The sequence below is a fragment of the Lampetra fluviatilis genome, chromosome 31, assembly GCF_964198595.1.
Source record: "Lampetra fluviatilis chromosome 31, kcLamFluv1.1, whole genome shotgun sequence".
Lineage (NCBI taxonomy): Eukaryota > Metazoa > Chordata > Hyperoartia > Petromyzontiformes > Petromyzontidae > Lampetra > Lampetra fluviatilis.
In genome coordinates this window covers 9,900,593-9,920,816 of record NC_136305.1, presented here as the reverse complement: position 1 = coordinate 9,920,816, position 20,224 = coordinate 9,900,593, and the positions used below count along the sequence as shown (strand labels likewise).

Sequence of the window (20,224 nt, the reverse complement as noted above, 5' to 3'; positions counted from 1 at the left end):
CACAGCCGGAGCGGCGCATAATTGCAATCGTTCATCGACTGATGGAGAAGAGCTGCGGTCGAGGTGACGTTTCGGTGCCGCCAACGGGAGCGAAACGTGCTTGTCCCGCTCGGGGCAAAACAAGTCCATCTCGCGGCGAGGCCAAGCGAGCCGTTCTCACCCGTCGCTTAGTGACAGGGGAGGGAGCAATTTAATGCCAATTTCGGCAACGAGCCCCCAGCCCCTTAAGAGATCGCGGTGCTTTGAGTTAGCAGCGCCACGCCACGTGGACGAAGCCTTCTTGGCTCATTTGGCAGCGAGGCGATCCCCTTGATTCGAGAGTTCCTGCTGCGAAACCCGGGAGCTCACGCAGACGCGCAAGGCAGGAGGCAGGAGCGGAGTCTTTTCATGCGGGGCCATTAATTCCCAGGTGTCAGCACCGCTGACCTCATTTAAACCTGCCTGCCGTATCCATCGCACACGGGTGATTGTTTAAAAATGCCGTGCATTGCAGAGATATGTGGAAACTTACATATTTTTCTTAAACTTAAATTCCACCTGAAACGGCGTATCCAAGGATGGATATTCGGTCGTTGTCATGTCGTAGTACGGAGTTGACAACCAAGCCACCGTGCGGTGGCTGCAAGTTGAGTTCATTGAGCTCAACGTTGGGGCCCGTTGACTGGCCAGGTTGGAGTTAACCCGCTGTCGTCAGGCGCGGCTGCCCATTCGCGACGTCGTGTCGCCGCACCAACCCCAAACCGGCCACAACCCGGCCTCGTCGGCTCCGCAAGCGCCAGGGGCCCTCTCGAGCACACGGCCACTCAAGGGCGAGCCGCGGATGGTTGAGCGTAATATCGTCAAAGGGCACACGAGATAAGGGACAGTTAGCTATAATAGCTCAGAGCCACCTCCCGTTTCCTTCCCCCGCAATTATTTCTGCGGCTCTGCGGCTGGCAACGGAGGCATTGCCTCGGTAGCTGTGTCGCCATGGAAATAGCTTCTCTCGGTGTGTTTTTTTCCGTTCCAAAAATACCACCATCGGCCACGTAAGGCGTCTCAATCAGCCTTGAGCTAAATAATGACGCTTGCAGAGGAAGTTGTGGAAATTGGACATTAACAGATGCTGTTCCATCGGCCATCATCCATCCTCCCAACCACCCTCCCACCCTCCTCCCTCACCGCTTCACCCGGTAAACTCTGCACCAGTTTCCTGCCCAATGCCACACGGCACGTTGTTGCAGCTGCGACCGACGGAAGACAGCCGGCGTCCGCCCACCGCTTTGCCGCGCCTGTAAAATGGCCGACTTGCAGGGCAATGTCCCACGCAACCCACGATGCAAAAGGAGGGGGGGGGGGTTGTCGTCTTCTTCTTCCTTACAAAACAATATACCCTATAAAATGTAAGAATATTATCAGCTTCATAAAAAAAATTCCCTCCGCCTCGTAAAACAGGTGCCACAGTGAACTCGCTGTCGTACCCTTTTTATGGCCTAGAGATATAAAAATATTTCGATAGAATTTGCAATCCTTGTTGGTTGACCAATAAGACATTTTTGGGCCTATGGCTCAATGATCAATGGACGCACATTTCAGTGAAAATGAGAGAGTAGAGCAGCTGATGTCCGAGCAGCCAACCCCTCGCACCGTACGGCATTGGGGTAACCATCTGGAGGTGCTGGTTTGCCTTTTTCAGAGGGAACATTGATTTCAGAACTTTTTTCCACTCATAAAAACAATAACACCTGATGTCACATCAAGCTTGGCGGGACGTGCAAACAACGTTGTGCCGTTTGGGAACATTAACCTCACGCGATTGGGTGAACGCACCATTAGCAATTTACGAGATAAAAAAAACTAAAATTATTCCAGCTCACCTATGACGCATTTCCTGTTAAAAAGCGGAGGGTGTGGCACCGGTAATGCAGCGTCCATCTGTTCACTCACTCAATTCTTTTAAGGCCACCTCTGTGCGTCGCCTGGATTTGCAGCATCTCCAGTCGCTCCAGTTTGCTGCAAGCGAACAGAGCTGATGGACGAGGAGGGCCTTACTCCGAGTTGTAGCGGTTTATGTCCACCGTAACGTGACGGCGAGATGTTAACTACCTCACCTAGTATACAGGAGGTCGTGGGTTTCAATCCCAACCCTGACCCCTGCTGTATATTTGGAGTTCGTGTGTTCTCCCTGTGGTCGCGTGGATTTTTTTCCCGTTTCCTCCGGTTTTCCCCCTCTACATTTATAGACGTGCGTTTCGAGTATTGGCTTGCTGTAAATTTCCACTTGGTAAGCCACTTCGTTGAGCTTGCTACTCAGTGCGCGTTACCTGTTAAATTAAAATAGGTTAATAATCTGACATTGGGGTTGAGGTGAGGTAATTGGCAGCCCCACGGCATCGGGGGGGGGGGGGGTGGTCTTGAGGGTGCTGTATTCCAAAATAATATAACTAAAGGGTTTGCGCAAAAAAATTGGTACAATGAAGCCATTGGCAGATTTTCCTCATGATGACGACACCCAAGCTGCGTGAACAACCTTCAATTGCCCACAAAAGTGAACGATGCCAGAGCATTGCTTATGAAGCATGCAATCACGGGCAGCCACCGACTGGGATGAGCCATGTACACACAACAGTGTCGCTTTAATAGCCATCACCGCGACAAGGCAGCGAATTCTGCTCCGGCTCACGAACATGGGGTGGCGAAGTACAGCAGAAAATCAATTCGTTTTTCACTCTGGATAGCTTCACGATAATTTTTTTTTGGTTTGTTCCAGAAAAGCTCTGATTTTAAAAATGACAATATTGGCAATTTAACGCTGGTTAACGTTTAACATTGGTTTAAAGTTTATTTAACAATGTGTTGCGCCACCCCGCCCCCCACCCATCCAGTCCCCCATGAGTACCGTATTTATATTCTTCGCCCCCCCCCTTAATACAACGTCACGCTACAGAATTGGGGGTTGGGGCCAGGTCAGGGCGATGGGTTCACAGGTCACCATGACCTCCCCTACGGAGGCCGTTTCCAGGAAGCTCTCGACTGCCATTCCTGCGAGCACCTAGAGCAACACAGAGGAGCAGCGAAATCCCCGAGGGGAAACCTTCGGCCTCTCGGCAATAGTCAAGACTCCATTGGTGACTCGCGCACGCGTTTCGATAGAACTACTCCAGCAGGCGCATCACCCTTGACGTGTGGTATTTGATGGCAACGTTTCAACAGGAACTTCAAGAATGAACACGTCTTGCATTGTGTGTTTGGGAAATCGGTCTTCCCTTTTGCGATTAGCGAGACATCAGGCTGAAAAATGCTCATGTAAAGAAATGATTCCCTCGTTATTCACGAACTTGTGCTATCCGCGATTTTGGTTATCCACAAATCGCATCTGGATCTCTACGCGACCGCATTTCTAAATTATTATTTAATACTTCAATATGAATCTTCATTTACTTTATGTTTATAACATATTACATTTTTTTGTGTTATTATAATTTATTGCAGGTAATTCATCAAAACATATTTTCCGTCGGCCAACAACCATTATCCATGACATTTGCTTTTCACGAGTATCTCTGGAATGTATCCCTCGCGATAACGAGGGAATATACTGTATAGCATTTGAAAAACCCGTGCGCATCTGGCGAATACGTGAAAACGCGTCCCCTCGGCTGAAAAGCAATCACACATTCACGCGGAGGAAATACAGCATTGGTAAGGCTATTTATTGTGTATGTTTAATAACTTGAAGTCTGTTATTGGAAAAGGAAAGTACAGCAAAATTTAATATACACCGTATATATAAACGCACAACAAAATCAAGCCGAGCACAAGCTATGAACATACAAAAAACGTCTCGCAAATATTCGGATACTGCATCGATATTTTCTCCCTCGCGTGTTTTTTTTGTCTCTTAACGAAGATATATGAAGAACAAAACTCAAACAAAGGTGAGGAGGATCAACATTTACAAGTGAACCCTCAGGCCGGAAGGCCATGCTCAACAAACATCAGCGCGAGGTGACCAACAACTTTTAAACGTCAGCGAAGCTGCTCGCTTGCTCCCGCCGATGGATGAAATCGATCACGAGTTCTGGCGGGGCTTTCCTCGTTAGGCACTTAGAATAAACAGCGCTAGTCTCGCCTCAAGGTGGGGGGGGGGAGCGGGGGCGGGGATTGCCTTTTGTGCTTTCACTGATTGTGTTTCCCGGAAAAGTTTTCTTCTGGAATGAAACCGTACCGAACGAGCCGCACGGCCCCACCGTAAAAGAAGGGAGGGTGGGGGGACGGGGGTGGCCACCCGTGTCACGCGGTGTCCTCACGTGACGCAGGAGGAGCAGAGCCCCGCCCCCCCCTGGCCCACGCTCCACCTCCGCTATCGTGACGTCGTCTCCGCGCCACATTTGCTCGTGTGGCGAGATGCGACTAGACAAAGTTAAATGTTGGGGGGGGGGGGGTAATGCAAAACGGACTGGCGGCACTCCCCATCAGCGGAGGGGGGGGGCACGACTGCAGGCAGCTCGGACGGAGACGCGACGGGCCGAACGAGCGATCCCGTCATGAGCAGAGACGCGTCGAGGTCCCTGCCTCCCGCATCGCGTCGTGATCATGAGAAATGATGGCGATCACAAGTCGCGTCGCCGTCGCTTTCCGAAAGGCCCAGACTCACGGCGCGACGGCGATGAGAACCGGAACGACCGCCCAGTATCGGATAAGTGCCGTGCAGGGAGCGCTAATATCTGTGCGCCATGATAAGGCCACCAGCCTCTGTCCCTCCTCGCTTCAAAAACGTTGGCCTTAACAAAAAGAAAACCCGCGCACGCAAATGATTAAATGAAATCGCACTAACGTGCGGACGGAGTTGACTTAATATGAGTATGCTGCCATGACGGTGCTGTCGGGAGGTGCCGTTGCGACGCGATACCCCGCGTCTTCCCCAGGCCGGTGTAATGCCTCGCAGGAGTAGCCCTGCATCTATGTACACACACACACAATGCAGCAGCAGCAGCAGCATGAACATTAAGAGAGTTTTGGCGACTGCGCCCCTGCGCGGATCCATCAGTCGCGGTCGCTGCCGTTAGTATTTTCATCTCGAGAAAAGATGGTCAAAAAAAAAAACCCGGCTATCACTCAACCTTCGAGCACAACTACCGCCGTTGGCTCGGCCAACTGGCGTGAAGGGTCAGGCTCCGCGACAGAGGTCAGGCTCCGCGAGCGACCGCCGGAGACTCCATCCCTCGCCGCGACCTTCGTTTTCCCGCCGACCGACCGATTGACTCGAATCACAAATCGGCGGGCACCTAAAAGGCGTCCCTTCCTCAACCTGCCGCGGACTTGACTGGCCAGTCGATGCCGAGGCTTTTTGATTCCTCTGCGCGGTTGAGACAACGTCGAGAGTCAAACGTGGGCATTGGCCGTAGGGGGCTGTGATGGGGGGGGGGGGCAGGGGGGCAGCGGCTTTGCAAGCAGGCTGCCCTCTAGAGCACGGTGCTGATGTTGTCGGATTCGTCGGGCGTCTTCTGCTTGCTCTGGAGGGACTTGAGGTACTCGAGGTGACGCCGCGTGTCCTCCTGGTTCTGCCTCACGTAGTACACCACGTACGAGATGACCATGGTGAACCAGCCGAACATCGTGACCAGCATGGCCACGTCCATGGTCCGGTGGTTGCACAGGTTTACCGTGTCAATCAGCTCCAGGACGGGCACGCCGCGGTACTGGTCCTGGGCGGCGGACTCGCACACCACCTGGCTGCCCATGTCCGCGCTCGTGTCCAGCCACCTCCTGATCTCCACGAAGAGCTCCTGCACAAGGGCACGAGGCGCACACACAACCACGCACACCGGTGATGAGCCAACGTTCAAGCCTTCTGCTGCGCCATACTCCCTATCTGGCAGAGCTGCTGCTGTCGGGTTAGGCCAATTTTCATTTGCCTTGGAAACATCGTGAAATGGTTGGCTCGGTATCTCGTCACACACAAAGTATACCGGACATTTGTGAAAAATAACTGTAGTTTTTTTTATTCCTCCAGTATAAATGAATATGTTGATTCTGAAGTGATTTCCTGCTCAAGGGCATTGAGGCGGTGCTCATCGCCTGTTTGCAATCCTAAGCCAGTGGTGGAAATTCCGAGTGGCTGCTACATTCACCTCAATGTTAAATCAAACAAAGAAAAAACGCCCCAGTGGCTGGATGGGTTGGTTTCCATTTGCCATGGAAGCACAATAAAACGTGCAAGTAAAAATTCAATTTCACAGGCTGCATCGATTACGCTGCTGAAGATGGAGAGGGCGAGGGACCTCTGGGCATCTCCCCTGCCGAGTGAAGGCCGTTTATGAACTTGGGCTGGACTTAGGGTCGCTCACCTCTGGAGGTGCAAACACCCGGGACACATCACGGTAAGCAGAAGAACATCTCACAATACCCAGGATAGCTGCTGCCTCAACAAGAGGACGATCCCGGGAAAACCACGGTCAGGTGGCAGTCCACCTACTTTCCTGTGAAGCCAATATTGGATTTGTCTCCGGGTCCTCCGGTTTTCCCCTCCACATTTTGGAAGCACGCGTTTAGAGTATTTGTCTGCCACTATACATGTCCACGTGATAAGCCACTTTGTTGAGCTATCATTTCTGAAAAAGAGCTATACAATGTCCCTTCGTTATTTGCGAGGGATACATTCCGGATATGCTCGTGAACAGTAAATTTCGCAGATATAGACCTATGAATAGCCTTAAATGAACACGTACATAACCTGTGAAATACATGGAAAATATAATACGACAAAATAATAACTGGTCAGAATAAACAAAGTAAATACAAATAATATGAAAGTATTAAATAACTAGCTTGTTTGCCCGTCCAAGGACGGGTGTGTATTGCAGTAAATATGAAATATTCAATAGAAAAATCGTTCAGCTCATGATTATTAATGAGGTGGGGGGGGTTAGCCCTATGTGGAGTGACGTCAACCGTTAATAGTTATTGTGGAGGGGTGCTGCATGTGGAGTGACGTCACCCGCTCATGATTACTATTGAAGGGAGGGGTGCGGCATGTGGAGTGCGCGACCTTCTTGTGCGTTCGTGTAAAAATTTGCACGCGCGCAAGAATATTAATAAAGGGGGCGGGGGGGGTCTCTTTTGCAGTGACTTCATGCACGGATGTAGCATTGTGCTGCCAAGATTAATTTTTTACCGTCACTTTCTGTAAAGAAACGTCATATTTGAAGCGACTTTGCGTAATAAATAATTTAATTCAGCTCGACCTTCCTTTGCGTTAGTGTAAAAATGCACCCACTCATGAAAATTAACGAGGTGGTGGTGGGCCTCATGTGGAGTGACGTCACGCGGGGGTGGGCCTCGTGGAGTGACGTCACGCACGGGACACACATTCTTGGCTTATCATCGTAGTAATAGTCTATAAATTAACTTACATTAAATTATGAGGATGCTGTGCATCGTCACTTTATCTCATCGTTTTCTCTCATCACTTCTCTCTCGATGCTGTCGTGCAGAGTTCCAGATGCGATTCGAGCATAGTCAAAAATCGTGGATAGCAAGTTCATGAATAACGAGGCAATAGCTCTATAGCTCAGTGGGCCTTACCTGGTAAAATAAAAAAAATTGTTTCAGTTCCAATATTATTCCTCTAATTTGCACCCATTCTTTGTTCCACGTGACCCGAGTCTTGCAGTCTTTCAGTGTAACTCTCGGCATGCATTTCTCCATGCTGCTCTTTGTACCTCAGTGTTTGTACCAGTGTTCATATATTTTTGATTCGTGTGCCACAGCAGGCGCCGTACAATCTCTGAGAATGTTCTACTTTAGGCTACGCTGGTACGTTATGTTTCATTACCAAGTTCAGTTTTCCAAACATCAACACCCAAACCACCTACTCTGATCCGTCTCTACGTTTCATTATTTTCATACTCAACTTTCTTCAGCCAATGCCCTAGGCATACAAACGCCGCTGCTGTTGTGTTGCAGTTGTGTTTCTCCAGCCATTATTTTTGCTTGTTTATATGACCTTCTTTGCCCGAGGTTTTGGTTTTGCTCGCATACACCTGGAACATTAGGAGCAGGTTTGTAGCGATGCTTTGATTAGCTTATTCTCAAGCTCAAGAGGCATGTATTGCATTGCACGCGTGAGAGAATGGGGGGGGGGGGGGGGAAACAGATTGCAAATTAAATGCGTAGTGCACAGCAATGTTAGATTTGGTCTATTGAAGAGAAGAAACGGTAGCAAATGACAGTGCACTTGAGCCGAATAATAAACAACTCTTCATTTGCAGCCAATGGTCGAATCGCTTCGTGAGAGCGAGGTACATCCCTGCGCGCTTTATTACAAGTGGCACCGTGCACATTACAAACGTTTATTCCATTTCCCATCATTATTATTGCTATTTATTCCATTTCCCATCATTATTATTGCTATTATTGAATTATTATGAGGCTAATGCGTGCTATATCCAACAGGCGAGGCAGCGTATTCACGTTGTGCAGTGGATCACGTGTGTTTCGTGCACACATTGTGGCTATTCAAACATACAAAGACCCCCCCCCCCCACCCCGTATGGCTTAAGCCAGTGGTTCTCAGAGTAGGGTCCCGGTACCACCGGTGGGCCCCTGAAGGTCCTCTAAGTGGCCTGCAGGGCTGTGATGCAAACCCAGGTTGATCTGGAAATAATGCCAATCTTCGCAGACATTAATGAGCATTTTTCTTAAATTTAAACGGGTCATTTTTATTTTTTGTTCACCTTTATTCAACCAGGTACATAAACCCTTGAGGTTAAAAAAGAAACTCTTTTGCGAGGGGGACCTGCCAAGAAGTCAGCAAAAAAATCGCGGGTACAAGGGGCCAGCGTGAGTTTTCTCCGCAAGGTTTGCCGGGCTCACCACTCTCCGTGATCGGGCGAGGAGCTCGGTCATCAGGGAGAGCCTCGGAGTCGCGACCCGCTGCTGCTCCTCCGGATCGAGAGGAGCCAGTTGAGGTGGTTCGATCACCTGGCAAGGATGCCCCCCCCCCCCTGGTAGACTCCCCCCCGGAACTCTACCGGACACGTCCCACTTGGCGAAAACGCCGGGGCCACTCGGCTGGCCTGGGAAATTCCTGGGAATTCCCCAGGAAGAGCTAAAGTCTGTCGCCAGGGAAAGGGAGGTCTGGACCGCCCCACTCAACACGCTGCTGCCGCGACCCTCACTGGGACAAGCGGATTGAGATCCTGGATGTTAGTAATCTACCCTGATTAAACTACCCTAACCCTAATATCTAAATGCCCGTACCCCCCAACCGTTTAAAAAAAAAACCTTTATAACTGCGTTTAAAAAATATATGTTTTCATATTCCGGTGATACGAATCATTTTGTATTCCTGCCATTCAGAGAGAAGCGAATGCGTTTGTTCACGCGGGGTGGGGGGGGGGGTGCTAGTTGGGGGGTCCGCGGAAATGTTTGCATCGGCCGAGCGGTCCACGGAAACACTGCGGCAAAACAAACCGTTGGAGCGAGCACCTACGGACGAGGGCATCGGCACACGAGGGGTTTGGGTGGCAAACAGGACGCCCCGCTCCCCTTGTCTCTCGAGTGGCGACGTTTTAAACACCTCACCCAAGTCATTCATATAAAGCGGAGTTAACCCAGGGGAGGCCCAGAAAAACCAGTTCAGATAGTCGTCACTTGTAATGGTGGCCGTGAGCGGGACTCAAACTCGGGCGGCCGGGTTTGTAGCACAGCGCGCTAACTCGCTACACTACCGCACGCACGCACGCACGCGCTCACGCACGCACGCACGCGCTCACGCACGCACGCACGCACGCGCGCACGCACGCACGCACGCGCTCACGCACGCACGCAAGCACGCGCTCACGCACGCACGCACGCACGCGCTCACGCACGCACGCACGCGCGCACGCACGCACGCACGCGCTCACGCACGCACGCATGCACGCACGCGCTCACGCACGCACGCACGCACGCGCTCACGCACGCACGCACGCGCATTCGCAGCCACACGCCGTTCGGGCGATGCGGCGAAGCGCAACTGCTGGCGTAGGGCGCCCCGCGAGATGCGTGCGAGTGGAAGCATGTCACGGGCGCGTCGAGGGGTTGTCCGGAGCCTCGGGCTCGGTGCAAACGAGGACAGGAAGGCGGAGCGGCTGGAGGGGGAGGGAAGCGCTGTGGGCTTTATGGGGGCGGTGGTGGGGGGGGGCGCACAGCCGGCACCGTTTCAGAGGCGATGAGCAGCTAAAAGTAATCGCGTTTATTTGACCCACATTCTCGCGTCACTTGGCACGATCGTGACACACATTCGAGCCGAACGCCCGTGCGCCCGCAGCCAAAGGAAGTACGGGGAGACGACGCGGAGACGAGATTCTTTCTCCCGCTGTCTGACATTGTGCCCACTGTGCTCCAGATCCCGGCACGGTATTAAACAAAGAGTCACGCGGGCTACGATGAATACAACAGCCTGCCATTCAATTTTTATTCTATTTTCAAGAGTCAATAATAAAGATTACCGCATTAATAAATTTTATTGGAAAGGGGGGGGTATGAGCTCAGGCATCCTTGCGATTTTCCGACGACTGAGCGATGGCTGGATGGAACGCACCAAGTCTACAATTGAATTATCATCATTTTGACAAGACACTGCCAAATCTGCCCAGCCTCACATCACGTCTCAGGCTCCTCACTTCCTAATAATAAAAAAACATAAATGTCACGCTGAGCAAAGTGGCGGTGTTACAACAACAAAAAACTGGTAACGCTTAAAATGAACCGTTTAGGCGTTTTGTCTTAGTGGCTAGAGAAGATACGTGTTAGAAAACGCAAAAGGCGGGCGGAAAAACTTGTCAACCACAGCTCGGCATGGGGGTGATTGGGCATGGGAGGTGCCGCGCGAGACGCCGCTGGAGGTGGTGGTCGGGGGGGGGGGAGAAACGCGAGCGGGAAGAGGAGGGCCTCTCCTATCGGACATCGAGAGACGCGGAGGCACCTGGAGAAGAAACCATCCGGGGAGGGAGGTGGGGGGCGGGGGCAGGGGTGACCTAGAAAAAGAAGTCAGCTTGGGCTGCAGATGGCCACTCGAGAGAGAGTGAAATGAACTCTCTTGTTTATCGCGAAGCATTCCTGAGAGAGGAGAGGTGCAGCTCGCCGAGCATTGGTTGCTCAGCGAGCTGTATCTCTGGTCGGACAGGATGACGGCAAGGGCAGGTTTCGCGTGTTAAGCTGAGCTGGGTAACGACAGGCCGCCGCCTATAGTTGGCCATTGCTACAGACAACATCGGAAGAACCAAATCTCATTGAACAGGGGACACCCTATTTAGAGAACCTGGGACATTACCGATCCTCAGTGAGGCGAGGATTGAATTCCACATGTTTTTAAGAGCCGTAATCTGTTCAATATCCTCAAAGTGAGAGATGGCTGATTATGGAGGAGGGTGAATATATCCGTACGCCTGGCTCCTGCGGCCTGGGTGTCGCTTGTGAGTAAACGGGCTTGAGCAGGACACGTCCCAAGCAAGGATGACGCCACTGGCCGAGACTAAAGATGAGACTAAGGCTAGAGTGGACTAACGACAGCCAGAGAACATTCCCAAAAGACATCCCCCGTGGAGACGGAGCAACAAGATAAGCTTGCGTCCCTGGCGGAAAGTGGACTTGCATCTTGCGAACGTAACAGATGGCGACGACTTGTGAAGACCTTGATCTAGCAGTGGATAGAACATGGCTCATCTCAATTTTGATTATACACATTATTGTTGTTATGATAATTATTCACGACCGTCGCAGTTTGTTTTCCATAGCCCGGGTGATATTGGCAGGAGTTGCGTTCAGTTTCACGTGCGAGGGGGAGGTTTTGCAAAGTTGCGAAGTTGCGGAGGGGGGGGGGAGGTAATTAGCCGTGACCAAAATTCCAGAAGCCGGGGAATCAATCTGCGCGCTGTGCGAACGCCGCTGGGCCCGACCTGCTGGCGCACTGACTCCAAGCGTGGTCCTCCCCGTGTGGAGGTTGCCAAGCACCGGCTCTGGGCACCGCTAAGTCATCCAGGGCCCTCCAGCAATTCAATTAATCCCGGACCATTAAAGAGGGTTGCTTCATCAGGGAGCTACACACACGAGCGCGCCGCACGCATCCCGAAGCGCTGCCGTGCAAGTTTCTTGCATCTTTACGTGCGAGCCGTGTCACCAGCGTCAATAAAACGATGATCGGCAAAAATGTTAAAAACCTACTCGATTAAAAAGAAAACCTGTTGTGAGATGGTCGGATTGGGCTCCGTGGGATAATGCCGGCAAGGCTGTGATTCTCGAGTTCAAATCCTGGAAACCACCTACGCTTAACCTGGGCGCATGACTGGAGCGAGTTGATGTTCTCAGCATGGTCACCAAAGACTGCACCGAAAACTCCATTATTAAAATCTTTTTTTTTGTTATTTAATTCTGATTAGTTTTTCAGTTCTGTCACGTGATGAGCAGGACACGAGAGAAGGTTTTCAACGTGGGTTGGATGAGGCCACTGTAGGGACCCTCAGAAGCAGTTTCTGTGACATCTCTCTCCTGGAGACCACTCTCGAACATCGGTTGACGGAACCCTCGTCTCGCGAGTGTCATCGAAATGGAAGCGCGTTCACCATCACGCGACAGGCCTCCGACAAGCCCACAGCGTGACCGAAACATAACGAGGGGGGGGAGAAACAAAACAAAACGGGAAAGCCATCACCACGTGACCAAGAAGGGCCATAATAGGTGACCCGTGTTCACAGCATCACGAAGACGAGTGTTCCATGGAGCACTTCCACATCATTCAGACCCCCCCCCCCCCCCCGCGACATCAAAGGGAATACCGCCGTTTGTTTGCCTCTTGAAATCCTATTGAACTTGACTTCCCCCTCCATCTCAAACACTCTGTTTTAATTGGTTCATGTATATTTTAGGGTGTGCCCACCGTACCCCGGTTTATTAATCGCTTCGGCTTCACCGTCGTCTCCATTATTAATCGGCAGCCTACATTTTTCACCGAGCGGGAGGTACCCACACCTGAGTCTTCTGTAGCCAAACTCTGCCCCGAGTGACTCTGTTGTTGATGTTGCAATTGTCGTCCTATGCACCGAGATTCACGGTCAGGATTTTCCCAACGACGTGCGGACCGATGAATGAATACGTCTTGCTGGGAACGACGGCTCCAAAAAAACATCACACAACCAAAACAGCATCTTTGAAATCCTGGGTTATGGCAGACTTTGCAGTCAGGATATGTGCTTCACTGCCATGCCACACCGAGGCATGACACATATGCAGCGTCCTCGTGAAAGCAAAATACGCAGGAATACTAAAATACAACCCACCCAGTGAGAGATAAATATGCAGCGAAAGGTACGAATGTGATCATAGGATTGGGCCTTCCAAGCTCCTGTGCATTATGCATGCCGTTTGACGACATCACATGACATGCGGGTATGATAACTAGATAACTAGCCTGAAACCTGCGGTCACGATTGCAAACTTTTGTGAGTATTCTCTCTTTTTTTTTATTAATGCTCTTGTTTTCAGCCTGCACACACTCTCGTGTAACCGATGACTGAGTCGTGAATTAGTCATCGGTTACAGATGACTAAGCCAGGGATGGGAAATATTTTCGATGGTTGAAGAGAAGTTTTGAATGCCTTTGACAGGCAACCGCGCATTACCTCTCACACATCCCACAATTAGTATCCAAGTATAACGCCAAAAAGATTAATAACGTGCCAGTCCATCAAGCATCAAGAGGCCCTTGCAGTGACCGAGATAACTGGCTCTCACTAACATTAGAAACGCAGTGTGTAGTTGCCGGGTCTAGAGAATTCCTCTCTAGTGCTCGATTAGCGCTGCCCGAACGCTTGCGGTGGCGAATACCCATTCGGGAGGCCTATGAAGCCTAACCGCAAACAATCCCCACGCTCGGTATGGGTGCCAATTACGTCGGAGCGGGCTTTTGTAAAGTGGCAGAACTCATGCGGCCCGCGGGCATTATGAAGCAAGCTAGCCCCCCCTCCGCCCACCACCACCGCAGCTTCCCCCCGTGCCCCAAGTTTGAGCTGAGGGTGGGCAAGAGGAGAAAACCAGTGCCGGGGGAGCAGACGCATGAGCGCACGCATGCACGGACGCCCGGGCCTCAGACCTGCAGGTCGCAGTCGCAGTGCAGCGGGTTGCGGTGCAGCTTCGTCTTGGCCGTCAGCCCCCGAAAGGCGTCGCGCGGCAACTCCTGCAGCCGGTTCTCCGACAGGTCCAGCAGCTGGAGGTGCTGGTTGGCGCCACGGAACGCGCCGTTGGCGAGCGCCTCGATGCGGTTGTGCGACAGGTCGAGCTGCTGCAGGCGCTGCAGGCTGCGGAAGGCGCCGTCGGGGACGACGGTGATCTGGTTGGAGTCGAGCTTGAGGATGGTCGTGTCGTTGGGCAGGTCCATGGGGATCTCCTTGAGGCTGCGGTTGCTGCACTGCACCAGGGTGTGGTCGTCCTGCTTGCCGCAGTCGCACTCGTGCGGGCAGGAGGCGCCGCTCTGCGCGCAGAAGGCCACGAGCAGCATGACGTTGGGCAGCACCAGCGACGGCGACACGAGCAAGTTCTGGACGAGAATGGAGCCCACTCTCACCATCTCTTCGCGGCCTGTTGCTGTCGTAACGTCGGGGCGCTTCAGCGGCTCTGCGTTTCTCGACGATCGGAGCCCGGTTTTCTCTTGCATTTTACGGACATCGTTTCACGGAGTGGTTGTCCTGCAAGAGAGAAAGAGGACCGAAAGGGCCGCCGTTAAAATTCAAAGTCGCCGGCTGCTCTGACACTTACTGAGACAGCACGCTGAAGTCAAATAACCGATGCAGCACGAGGGGAATTGAGGCGAATTAGATAGTGCGTGGACAATTTTTGCTCGGTTCTACGTTGCTCATTTTCCTCTGCTGGAACTCTTTGGTCCCGCCGGCCGTGCTGTCGGCTCCTTGCCCCATGTTTAAGGCCAAACTCAAGGCTTTCCTTGGTTCCCCCTTGCTATGACCGACTGCCTCTCCCTTTCCAAAATGAACAAGCCCACTGTCTCTGTGTGGCATCTCGAGACAGTTTGGAGCAGTACGCCCTCGAATAGGGGACACCTCCTGGGAGGCATGTGGGGCTCACTGCCCTCCTACCACCGTAGGGGGCAACGGTCGGGGCAGCAGATTTGCAGGGGAAGTGGGGGGGAGGGAATAACTTAATTCTATAATCTTTAAGATGCATTCTAACGCTTTGCCTTAATTCTTTACCCTCCACACCTCACATTTAGATAAATCCACATTGTGTGGTACATATATACACGCTACAAGATCTGACCACTTACACATATCGACCGATATTATTTGCTGACGAGGGTAGGAAACATTCATCCTGAGCAGTTTTGCACGGGTGACCCGTGCAGGACCTTGGTGGAAAGTTACAGCAGCGAATAAATTATAGCATTGTAGACAACTGGATGGGAAACGCATTTGTGGAAGAAAACAACATGGAAGTCACGCACCGCTCAGCTAACAAACACTGGCAGCAGGCGACACAGAAACATCACGTCGACTCGCGCGGGCTATCGCTCACCACGCGCGCAAGAGACGGGGAGAGATCTTAAACCAGGTCAGGATTTGTCTTTTTTTTAAAGGCCAAAAGGAAGGGAGCAAGGGACGAAAGCCCCGAAACCACGAAACGAGCTCGTCCCAAGAGTGAGGGACGACAACGCGAGGCGATGTCTCACCGTGGCCAGATATCACGCCGAAGATAATCATGAGAAGTGAACAGGAGCTCATTTTAGACATTTTTCGGGTTAGATTGCATGCATAGAAATGTGTCGTTAAACCCGCCACCGCCCGACACAGCCGAATGGTAAGGTTTGCCACGTAAACAAAACATGCCAATTCGTTAGTTGTTCAGCACACCTGGGTATGTTGGAGAGTAAACAATTGTAAATGTTGTGGGGTGTTTACTCTCCCAACACACCGGTGTGCTCGACTAGTAACGAATTGGCACATTCTGTTTACGTGACAAACCCTACGAATTGGCCGTGTCGGGTGGTGGCGGGTTTCACGACACATTTACACTTACACGCTCTAACCCAAAAAACTTCTATTATAGATAACATTGGTCGCAAAAGCCTACTGCGTGTTAATCTAAACAGGTGCTGCTAAAAGCGGTCTGATGAGGACTGCCAGTGCAAGGCGGTCAAAGGAGGCAATCAGCCGATTTGTTGTTGAGGATCTGGAGGATGAGCAATGCCCAATGACGCCTGCTTCCGAGTATCAGGGGGAGTGACGTTTTACGTTTTGAGCACAGATCAACGTATTTCTCTGCAGGTCGAAACCTCTAAGATTTGACTACGGAATCGAGTAACGCTGCCGCACGTGAAAACCGCCGGCCGCGGCCAACTCCTGCGACAGGCCTCGGTCACGTGATCCCTCGGCCGCACCCTCCAGATTCGCACGGTTGGCCACGTACGATTGGTAAGAAGTTCAACACACGTACATACGCACGCACGCACGCACACTCGGCGCTTGGTCGCGTGTGCGGTCGCGCTTGCCACCAATACCACGCGCGGTCAGTCAGCGCTCGTCATGCCGCCGTGTGCTGTTCGGCGTGACGTCCCGACGGTTCGCTTCGCGTGCAGGGAGCTTCTCCAGAAATTCGGTTCCAGACAAAAGCTCCCAGCGCATGGAGCAAAATGTTCGACTTCGTGCCGAGCAAACGGGACGGCAGGTCGCAGCCGAACACGTGCCTCCGATTAGCACCGTTGGCTACGTACGCGGGGAAAGAATTTCCACATACAGTACATACAGAGCCAACGCCAGGGTCACCACTCAATTTTGGAAGAAAAAAAAAATTTTAATTACAGGTCTGGGCACGAAAAACCAAGGAATAATACATGAATTAGAATACATTTAAATTAATTTGCTGCTTTGATTCAGTGCAAGAATTAGGGAGGTTGTGGCACGCTTTAATAACACTGGTCAACACACTTTTTCTGGCATAAGGTATTCCATCGGTTCTAAGGTAATTTTGGGGTGCTGATTCCAAATCTGACATCAGTTTTTGTCTATCACATCAGGTTTTTGAGACATCAACTATTGCATTTTCAATAAAAACTGCAGAAGAAAAATATTAAATAAATGTGGATATCTACATAAAATGATATTATAAAACACACTATCCTAAAAGTACAGCACCATATTTTAACACTAAAGCAGTCACTGACTCACAACAACTTGCAATCATAAGTGACAGAGTTAATTTCGGGTAAAATCAATGAAAATGAGGTATGCCGATAGCATTAAAATTAGATGTGATAGAGCAAATCTGAGATTTGGAATCAGCACCCTGAAATTAGTCTAAAACAGCTGCAAAAGTCCAGGCCAGAAAAAAATGTTTTTTTTTTTGACCAGTGTAATATACGTGTGCAATGCCAAGGCGTTCATATCGTTGAGCTGAGGACCCGCTAATTGGGAATCTTCGCAGCAGAGAAGTCGGCAGACTAAACGGAGGGTCTGAGAGGAACGGGTTGTCAGGGATGGGTGTATGATGGAGAGTGGAAGTTTTACGGAGGCAATTAAAATAAATGATTTATAGTTTGGCCGAAGCCACGGATCAGTCACACGGCTGCCACACTTACAGACGAGAGGCTGGGGGGGGGGGCTTTTCACGTTTGTGTCAGGCCATATCAACGCGCAGCTGGGTTAATAAATCGTAACTATGCTTCTGGAAATTAAAAAATACAGTCCACGAGAATGACGAGTGACCTACTGCTCAGCACATTCGGGCGAGCAAGGGTCACGTGCTTGGTTTATAGAGCATGCTACATGGGTGCCACGGTGGCGAGATGTTAACTACCTTTCCTGGTATACAGGAGGGTGTAGGTTCAATCCCAACCCTGACACTTGTATATTTTGAGTTTGCATGTCTCTCTCCCCGTGGACGCGTGGATTTTTCTCCCGGTCCTCCGGTTTTTCCCTCCACATTTAGAAAAATATATTTAGAGTATTTGGCTGCGATACATTTCCACATAAGCCACTTCATTGAGCTAGCATTTGTGGCCAGGTCACTTGTGAAAAAACAGCTTCCTAGCTCAGTGGGCTTTACCCGGTAAAATAAACAATAGTTCATAGTTTTAGTTTACGTCAGCGTTGACCTGCCCGACATAATATCCAAAGGGCACACTCCCGTGGAAGTACTGCAACAGTGCTCCCACTTTATTCGGACAGCTCAATCCACATCGCGGGAAAACGTGCAGCCACAGCCAAGAGACAATAAATACCTCTCCAGGAGCGCCACAATCAAGCCACAAGCAAAAGGGCTCCTGCGGCAAATAGCGCAATAAATTTTGGGCCCACGGATGCCATCAGCGACTCTGGGGTGTTGTAAGCAAGAGGTGAAGACTGAACGACGGGGCAGGCCGTAACTTCTAAAAAAATCGGGCAAATCACCAAAATCGCTGGCGCTCGCGGCAAAAATAGAATGTTCCGGCTAAAAATTGCACAGCGGACGTCCGCGCCGCCCCCAAGTTTCTTGTCGGTGAGAAATCGAGAACCCCGTGGCGACGTTTGATCCGAGAAGTTTACGGAAGAGAATGTGTTCGATGCCATTCACTTCACGCAGCACTTCCATACAAACACCGCCGGTATGGCACGCGCACGTCGGGGATTGATCGAGCCAGTGCGCAGGTTGTCGCAGTTGTGCTGCGCGCACCTGGAAATGCTCCAGGTGCTGGGAGCTTTGTCGGGAACTAAAATCAGAATTGAGGTGTGTTCCTGAAGACGCTCACAGCGCGTTGAGCGAAGCATCAGCTATATCCTTGTCAAACAATACAACCCGAAAATGCGCCGGGGAACTAGAAGTTTCTCTCATTTATGTGCAAGCTGGAACTGAACAAGGGGCTCGTTTCGTCTTTACCGGTGCAAGGGGGAAAAAACTGGCCTGAATTAAATTTTACTGATAGGATCATGTGTCATCGTCATCATCGTCATCATCGTCGTCATCATCACGATCCATCGGCAGATAACACATGTCGTCATTGTTTCCACTTTCCTCTGTCTTGTGCCAATATGCTCAGGTAGTGCCACATCTTTCTGTATCTCGTGACATCGTTAAGCCATTCTCTCTTTCCGGATCCTTCCATTTTCTCCGTGCAACAACAACAACAACAACACACTTTTAAATTGTCCTGTTGTTGTCCATCCTACTACACACGTGTGTCCAAATAGTTGACTTCGCATCACTTCCTGCATCATCAGGGTCTCCTGCTATCTATGGAACCACGCACGGTGTCAGCATCAAGGCTACATTTGCCAATGCTCTTGCTTTGCAGTGTTCATGATCCCCGCTGGAGGGGAGAGGGTATCCTCTCTGTAAACAAGCGGGTACGGCTCGGAGGGCTTCCCCCTCCCCCCTTAAGCCCTCCCCCCCCCTACCGTAGATATTTAAGAAGCGCATTAAATACCACTAGCTATAAATACCAGCTGTTGCTGTGGCAACGACAACAGGTGATTAAAACATCATCATCATGGCAGGGCGTGCTGGGTTTGTTCCTGGCGAGTAGCCGGGGGGGGGAGTTGGGAGGGTAATGAGTGCCGGTAATTCAAGGCGGATCGAGGATTTAGACAGCACATGAGGGAGACGACAAGTGGCAGTGCCCGCCGCCTTCGGTGCTGCCAGGGAGAAAGAAACAGGTCACAGAGAGTTCGTGCCGCCTTACAGATTGGGTTTTTTTACGTTATGCTTTTTGAGAGGGTGATGACGATGCCCCCCCCCCCCCCCACGTTTATCGAATGCTGCAAACCTCGCTCACGTGTCACTCAGCAGCCTCGGTGTCATTCTGATCTTCACCAGATGGAGATGTTAAATTAAATGCGGCTTCCCGACAGGTTGCTGGAACGCTGGACGGTTCAGAGGTCAGAGCGATGGGCTGACGGGGCTGAGTGGCAGCGGGTTTTGGAATCTGGACAGCCGCCAGTGATGACAAGCGGAGGATTTTTTTTAAGGATAGATTCCTGATAGCCACCGATGAGTACACAAAACCAAACTAATTACACGTGTTTTTGCACTTTAGTTGTCAACATTTTTACACGCTTTCATTTAACTCACTCTGTCTGTTGTTGTCGTTTTTGTCGTTGTTGTATCCTTAAATTCTGTAACTAAATTTTAACCCAATTCCCAATGTGGTATCGATTGCAAACTTGGTATACTTATGTAATACTGATGACAATACTATATTCTATAATTAAAAAAAACTATA

The 20,224-nt window shown here is 50.9% G+C and overlaps 1 protein-coding gene across 3 annotated transcripts in view; it reads right to left on the bottom strand.

Moving 5' to 3' along the window:
* Positions 1-3,677: 3,677 nt before the first annotated feature.
* LOC144943532 (leucine-rich repeat-containing protein 3-like) overlaps positions 3,678-20,224 on the bottom strand; it is a 57,505-nt gene continuing 40,958 nt past the window's right edge. For all 3 annotated transcript variants that reach the window (XM_078871072.1, XM_078871073.1, XM_078871071.1), the window contains exons 2-3: positions 14,114-14,705; positions 3,678-5,768 (exon numbers count right to left, since the gene is read on the bottom strand). In XM_078871072.1, the coding sequence (XP_078727198.1) occupies positions 5,445-5,768; positions 14,114-14,674 (885 nt within the window). In that variant the 5' untranslated portion in view covers positions 14,675-14,705 and the 3' untranslated portion in view covers positions 3,678-5,444. The remainder of the gene's footprint in view (positions 5,769-14,113; positions 14,706-20,224) is intronic.